Below are 7,074 nucleotides of genomic sequence, written 5' to 3'. Positions count from 1 at the left end.
TGGTTGCTCGTGGTTTTCGACAGCGTTTTGGACTTGACTATGAAGACACCTTCAGTCCAGTGGTCAAGCCTACTACCATCAGACTTCTTCTCTCTCTGGCTGTTACTCGAGGTTGGTTTCTTCGTCAGCTTGATGTTCAAAATGCTTTTCTTCATGGTGTCTTGGCGGAGGAGGTTTACATGCGCCAGCCTCCGGGTTTCTCTGATCCGGATCGCCCTGATCATCTCTGTCGTCTGTCCAAGGCAATTTATGGTCTGAAGCAGGCTCCTCGTGCTTGGCATGCTCGTCTTGCAATGGCTCTTCGTGCTCATGGTTTTGCATCATCAACTGCTGACTCCTCATTGTTTCTTCTTCAAAGGCCTGAGGTTACTATGTACTTGTTGGTCTATGTAGATGATATCATTTTGGTCAGCTCCTCTCAGTCGGCTGCTACTGCGCTTGTTCGCTCACTTGGTGCTGATTTTGCGGTCAAGGACCTTGGGAAGCTTCATTACTTTCTTGGTGTGGAGGTTACTTCTCGTGCTGCTGGCCTTGTTATGACGCAGAAGAAGTACTCTCTGGATTTGTTGCAGCGAGCTGGGATGCTTAAGTGCAAACCGACGACTACACCCATGTCTACCACTGATAAGCTCAATGCTGTTGATGGTGTGCTTCTTTCTTCTTCTGATGCGACCGAGTACCGGAGTATTGTTGGTGGGCTCCAGTACTTGACGATCACGCGACCAGACATTTCCTATGCTGTTAACCGAGTCTGCCAGTATCTGCAGTCACCCCGTGACACTCATTGGTCTGCTGTTAAGCGGATTTTGCGCTATATTCGTTTCACGGTGGCTCATGGTTTGCATATTCGGCCGTCTGACTCTGGTTGTCTTTCAGCATATTCTGATGCAGACTGGGCTGGCAATCCGGATGACAGGCGATCCACGGGGGGTTATGCTGTCTTCTTTGGCTCTAACCTGATTGCCTGGAGTGCTCGGAAACAGGCTACTGTCTCGCGTAGCAGTACTGAGGCTGAGTATAAGGCTGTGGCCAATGCCACATCAGAGATTATCTAGGTACAGTCCTTGCTTCAGCAGTTAAGTATACCCCAATCACAGCCTCCTGTTCTTTGGTGTGATAACATCGGTGCTACATACCTTTCTGCAAATACGGTATTCCATGCCCGAACGAAACACATTGAAGTTGACTATCACTTTGTGCGTGAACGTGTCTCTCAGAAGCAACTACAGATCAAGTTTATTTCTTCCAAGGATCAACTTGGTGACATCTTCACCAAGTCATTGCCTTTGCCACAGTTTGAGACTTGCAGGCGCAATCTTACCCTTCTAGATTCATTAGAAAGTGGCTAAGATTGAGGGAGGGTGTTAGACTGTATTTACATGTGTATATTGTAACGTTGTATACCACCTCATTATATATATATGTGATAGGTCACCCCTAGAGGGTTGTGCCGGTTCCCCCCAAAGCCTATTGTCTTACAATTCCACAGTACACACCACATATAGGAAACAAATAAATTCGGAGGTCATGAGTTGCAACCACTGACATTAATTTCGCGTCCTCTGAAATGTACATAGAATTGGTCAAGTGTTACCAACCACATACACCCAGGAAACGCCACACAGTTAAGCCTGTAGATTGGCAGGAAGGCTGGCGGATTGAATCACCTCACCTCATAAACGCCATCTCCATGTGTTGGACTTGGGGCGCTTCAAGCATCTGATGGAGAGACACCTTCTTTAGCTCCCGCTCTCAGCGTGTAGACTGGTATTTGATAGGTTTAAACAATAGAATAAGAAACATATTGATAAGTCGTAATGCCTCTTATTAATTATAACATATTTCATATAGCTACATAAAAGGAACAAAGGAGTTGCAGATGTACCTTCCAATCCATCTTAATCACGGATAATAGAAATATAGGGAATGCGCTGAATCTTTTGCCAGTTTGGATGTCCAATTGTTTCACATGAACTCATCAACTCCTCGCTGCAGGACCTGAGAAAAAACCTCTCAAGGGAGGAGGGCAGTGCTGGAAGTGATTGAATATTCGGACAACGATGAATTTCCAGTAACAGGAGTGACGCCAGCCGCTCCATATTATCTGGCAAGGAATGCCAATTGCTGAACGAAAGCCTAAACCAACGAAGATGCACAAAGACCTCAAAAAGTTCAGGAGCTGATTCAAGTCGGCTGCAACCGAAGAGCCAAAGATTACGCAAATGCATTGGGCTGCCATTCTGCTGACCCACCATCCAATCTGGGTACTTTGAACCATGGTAATCCATAACTTCTAGTCTCTCAAGATATTTCGGTGGGCAAAGGCCCTCAAGCACCTCCGCTTCAACTTCTAGACTGCAACTCGTATCACCCCAGGATAGTGTAAGTTGTGTCAGCCGGTCCTTGTGTGCAAGACTGGCTTCAATAGATTCTTCCTTGCTTTGGACATTCTCAAGACCCGTGATAATTAGCACGCCTTCAAGCTTGCTTAGGTCCTTCAATTGTCGTAGCTCGTACCCCTGTGTCTTGCTTATACTGAAGCGTTCTAACTTTTGGAGCCATTTCAGCCTGCCAATGTCTGGAAAAATTTCCATGCTGCGTATACACCGCAAGTTAATGAGCTGACTAATATTTTTACTACCAGTAAAAACCACACCAGCGCTACTATAATTGTCTAGCGCCTGAATGTGGTAAAGCTTGGTAACACTGTTTGGCATAATTATTCTTGCTCTACCTCTCACATTGAAAGCAAAATACCTTAGATGCTTTAACAGACCAATACATGCTGGAAGTGAGAATATATAACCATCATCTGCGGAGAAACTTAAAACCAGCACCCGCAATTTCTTCAACCTCTTGAACATTCTCTCGAAGACTTTTTCATCAGTTGAATCAATCTTTATATAGCAATCAATGATAAGAGTGCGCAAATTCTGCAATTCAAATATTTTCTCTGTAAGCATCTTTATATCACAACTCCCAACAGATAGGTGACGAACAGCTGGAGGAACTTCTTCTGTGACACCTTCCTCGATTCTGAAGCAATCTCCTCTAGCAGCCTCCTCTGCTAAATCATGCAGCAGGTCATGAACAGTGAAATAATCAACCTCAGATCCATGTTCCAGTATTCTCTCTCCTAATTGCAGAAATGAGGCCGACAACAATTCATCAAAGTAATTCTGACCAACATCATATGGATCCTGTACAGCATTAGTTGTCTCTATAAACACTTCTGCCATCCAGAACTGTACTAACTCATCACGTTTGAAATGATGTCTTCTGGAAAATATACTGCAATAAGCAAAGCATTGCCTCACATGCTCATCAAATTGCTGGTAGCTCCACCAAAGAGCTCCAGTCGTCTCGTTCAAAAGGTCCCTAACTTGCACACTCCTCCAGAACCAAACATCTTGTTTTCTACGTAGCTGTCCTCCCACGGTTCTGGCCGCTAGAGGTAACCTTTTTAGCTTCTTCGCTATTTCAGCCCCAATCTCTTCCAGTTCTCCAAGCATAGGGTCAACGAGCCCTGAACTTCCAAGTGCATAATACATGAACATTTCATGGAAGTCTTCATCCTTCAAGTCTGGTATTCGAATAGAAGTGCATGTCACTTCAGGACTTAGAGCTGCAAATGCACCTTTATTTCGACTTGTGGCTAGGATCTTGCTTCCTTCCAACCCAAATTTCAATGGAAAAATCAACTGTTGCAGATTTTGATCATCGGCATCCTTGTTGCACCAGACATCATCAAGTACCAATAAGAATCTTTTTGTGCTTAGCTCATGCTCTAATTTTTTCTGCATCACATCAAGGCTAGCATATTCAGCCTTTTTACCTGAAGCTGCTTCCAACATCTCACTGAAAATGGCATGCACGCTAAACTTCTGGGTGACGTGAATCCACATAAAAAGGTGGAAATGGCGTTTCCTTTCCTCTTTCTCTCCCTCTTCCTCTTTCATAGCGTTACAAACATATTGTGCAAGTGTTGTCTTCCCAGACCCCGCAATGCCATAAATGCCAACTACATCACATTTTGACGCATGAAGCATTGTTCTTATGTCCTGACAAATATTATCTCTGTCAGTTATCTTTCCCACTGGATATGCTGTAGTCTTCTGTCTATCTCCAGTAGTAACATCTGCAGTAAGCATGCCAAGTTCGTTTCTTCTTTGCTGGTTCGCCGCCTGCCCAATAGTTTCTTGCACTTTGTTTTTTAATGTAAAAATTTCCTGTGCTTCATCAATGAGTTTTTCTACCTTTTTCATATTTTTCTTTAGAAGAATATATAAAGGTCCCATGATAATGCAATTTGATTCCATAACGGTGGCCTGCAAAAGCAATCAGTTTCCAAATCAAAACAGTATAGCAACTTTAACGGGTGTTGCAGCAGCCGCAACTGCCAGTTGCTTACATCAGTGCTAAGCAACTGCCAGAGCTTACATCACCGCTAAACAACTGCCAGAACTTACATCATTGCTAAGCACTGATCAACAACAGGGTGCTTAAGGGGCGCTAGGGGTTGGCAAGTGAGCAGCAGCAGAAAAGGAGATTTTGCTGCCATACAAGATGCTGAAGAAAAGAAGACAGTTACAAGCCTAGTTTTTAATGGGCAAATACAAGTGATTGACAAAAAAACTACCACTTTAGGGATTACCATCCCACATAACTATCACTTTTTTAAACTATACTGTGTACTAAGTATTCTTTTCCTATCAATGAACTTTTCATAATTTTCATAATAGAATCCTCATATTTTATTATGAAAATTATGAAAAGTGGAGTATTCTTACAATAGGACTTACAACTTCCACCTATCTTCTCCAAAATCATAAGGTTAGTAAATCTTACTAATAAGAGCATAAAGACTTTCATTCTAGAAATTTTGAATTTTTTTAAACTAACCAAAAACTCTAAAAATTTTCTAATTTTGTGACTAAAAACTACCACTTTCGGAAAATGACCGGTTTAGACAATTTAAACATGTTTATGACATGCGAACCCACCCGTCAGGTCTGACGTGGCGGCAAAGTCAACTCCGTTTATTTTGACCGTTAAGTTGACCGTTATTATAGGTGGGTTCCACACGTCAACATCAACCTTATTCTCTCTCTCTCTCTCTCTCTCTCTCTCTCTTTCTCTCTCTCTCTCTCTCTCTCTCTCATTTCCTCGAACACCTCGTATGCACATGCGCGCCACCTCCGCCGCCCTCCATTGCCGGTGCTCGCTGTTGTGCTCTGTTTGTGGTCTATTTTTTTTTGTCCTAAATTTTTTTGTTGTTGCTGCATTATATATTTGTGGGAGCTTAGATGTGACATCCTTAAAAAAACATCTAGATGTGAATTAGACAAACTAATGTAGATCGGAAGATAAGGTTTTGTAGCTAATCCAGAAGACTGGACAGATTAGAGTTTAGAGGCTAGTATGGCTAATTTAGCAAAAAATGAATAACAACAATGAACTTACATTTAGCCAACTGGATGGAATTTAGCTTAATGTTGAGGACTTTAGGTGGTACCTGTTGATAACGTGTGAAGCCAAGCTCATGCAAGGACCAGTCTCGGTAGTAACGGGCACCCTCAATCGCCCTGGTTGCCTTGGTTGTTAACCAGTGGAATATGCAGGTACAACACGATGAGATCCTCTGCACCAAGGAAGTCGAGGGCGCGGAAGCATATGGTAGTAGTTCACCTGGTCCAGTCACGCATCCCCATAACAAGCACAAGCCCTTCTTGGCCAGCTGCGCAGCACAGCAGAAAAATGAGAAAGCCTTAATCTAAACGAAATTGAGGAAGGCTAGAGAGGAGTATACTAGAACACAACAAGAAGTAGCCAAACCTGCAGCGGCGTTTGTCCGGCGATGCGTACCCACGGCCACAACCAGCAGAACCTCTCATGTACCCACTGGAGCAGCGGAGCAGATCTTTCTCCGGCGACGTGTAAACATCCCCTCAACCAGCACAGGCTCTGCTTGGCCCGCTGCAGCAGCCAGGCTGATTTTTCTCGGGTGATGTCACAGAGGTGTTCCCAACACCACTGCAGCCAGGTGGAAGACCCAGCTTTCCCAACCTCCTTCTCGATTCGGTGATAATCGACGAGGTCGAGGATGTCTTCTGCTTCGTACAGAGCATCCTTGAGCTTCTTCAGCAAGCTGTCCAGGCCGCTGAGTTTGGTCACATCGGATTCTTTCTTTGATAATTTAATCAGCATCCTCTGCTCCACGACCTCCCCAAGCGTGAGCTTGAGTCTTGGCATAGTCCCAGACCTCATATCCATGAAGTCTTGAGATGCGTCATAGAGGTAGGACAGGAGTTTGTTGAGCAGGAAGGTGATGACCGGAGCAAACCACCAGCCCACTGCCGCTACGCCGAGGCCGTTTAGGAAAGCTCCCATGGAGTCAATGCTTTTTTGAGAACGAGACCAGGGGCAATCCAGGAGTGAAGAAGGATCCGTGGCCGGTGCTCCACTGGACTGTAATATTACCCTTGCCGACGAGAGACGCAGGCCGAGAATTGCGCGTGCAAGAAGAAGAGGAGTGAGTCAGAGCACGCGCGGCGTATGAACAAACGCCAAGTCTAAACGGAATCTTTTGCTTAGGGTCGATGCCACAGGCTGCAAAGTCTAGACTCTAGACGAGAGAGATAGAGAGACGAGCCGGACTCTTGCTAGACTCGAGTACAAACGAGAGCGAATTTTTTGTAATTAAAGGGAGAGGATCCTAGCCAAGAATGATTTCTCTAGGAAAGGATGGAAAGGGTCAAATTTTTGTGAGTTTTGTGGTGTCGCTAAGAGCATCGATCATTTGTTCTTTTCATGCTCATTTGCAAGATTCTTATGGAATTTGATTTGTGGAGCGCTGGGTAACCCCAAATTACCTATATCTTTCTTTCATCTTTGTCGAAATTCGATTTATTCTGGTAAAGATAGAACTGTTGTTTCTATTGGAGTTGCTGCTTTGATTTGGACAATTTGGAAAACACAAAGTTCTTTCCTAGCTCGAGCTCCACGGTACCCACTATCCCCATCGTCAGTTCACTTTGAGATACGTACAATGGTCAGAGTCAGAGTCAGACATTT

At 44.2% G+C, this 7,074-nt stretch overlaps 1 protein-coding gene across 1 annotated transcript; it reads right to left on the bottom strand.

Moving 5' to 3' along the window:
• Positions 1-1,898: 1,898 nt before the first annotated feature.
• On the bottom strand, positions 1,899-6,509 carry LOC123117236 (putative disease resistance protein RGA3). The gene is made up of 3 exons (XM_044538043.1): positions 5,836-6,509; positions 5,516-5,737; positions 1,899-4,328 (listed from the first exon to the last, which is right to left on the bottom strand). The coding sequence occupies exons 1-3, from the start codon at positions 6,388-6,390 to the stop codon at positions 1,899-1,901; spliced, it is 3,207 nt and encodes a 1,068-aa protein (XP_044393978.1). The 5' UTR covers positions 6,391-6,509.
• Positions 6,510-7,074: the final 565 nt, after the last annotated feature.

The sequence above is a fragment of the Triticum aestivum genome, chromosome 5B (assembly GCF_018294505.1).
Source record: "Triticum aestivum cultivar Chinese Spring chromosome 5B, IWGSC CS RefSeq v2.1, whole genome shotgun sequence".
Lineage (NCBI taxonomy): Eukaryota > Viridiplantae > Streptophyta > Magnoliopsida > Poales > Poaceae > Triticum > Triticum aestivum.
Note: the sequence above shows the minus strand (reverse complement) of the source record. Positions and strands in the feature narration are given on the sequence as shown.

Bases quoted from the DNA above. Each gene is read 5' to 3' on its own strand.
- LOC123117236 (XM_044538043.1), bottom strand. From the start codon at position 6,390: ATGGGAGCTTTCCTAAACGGCCTCGGCGTAGCGGCAGTGGGCTGGTGG. The intron at 5,738-5,835 runs GTTTGGCTACTT...TGTGCTGCGCAG, and splicing joins CCGGACAAACGCCGCTGCAG to CTGGCCAAGAAGGGCTTGTG. The intron at 4,329-5,515 runs GTACCACCTAAA...TTGCTTTTGCAG, and splicing joins GCTTCACACGTTATCAACAG to GCCACCGTTATGGAATCAAA.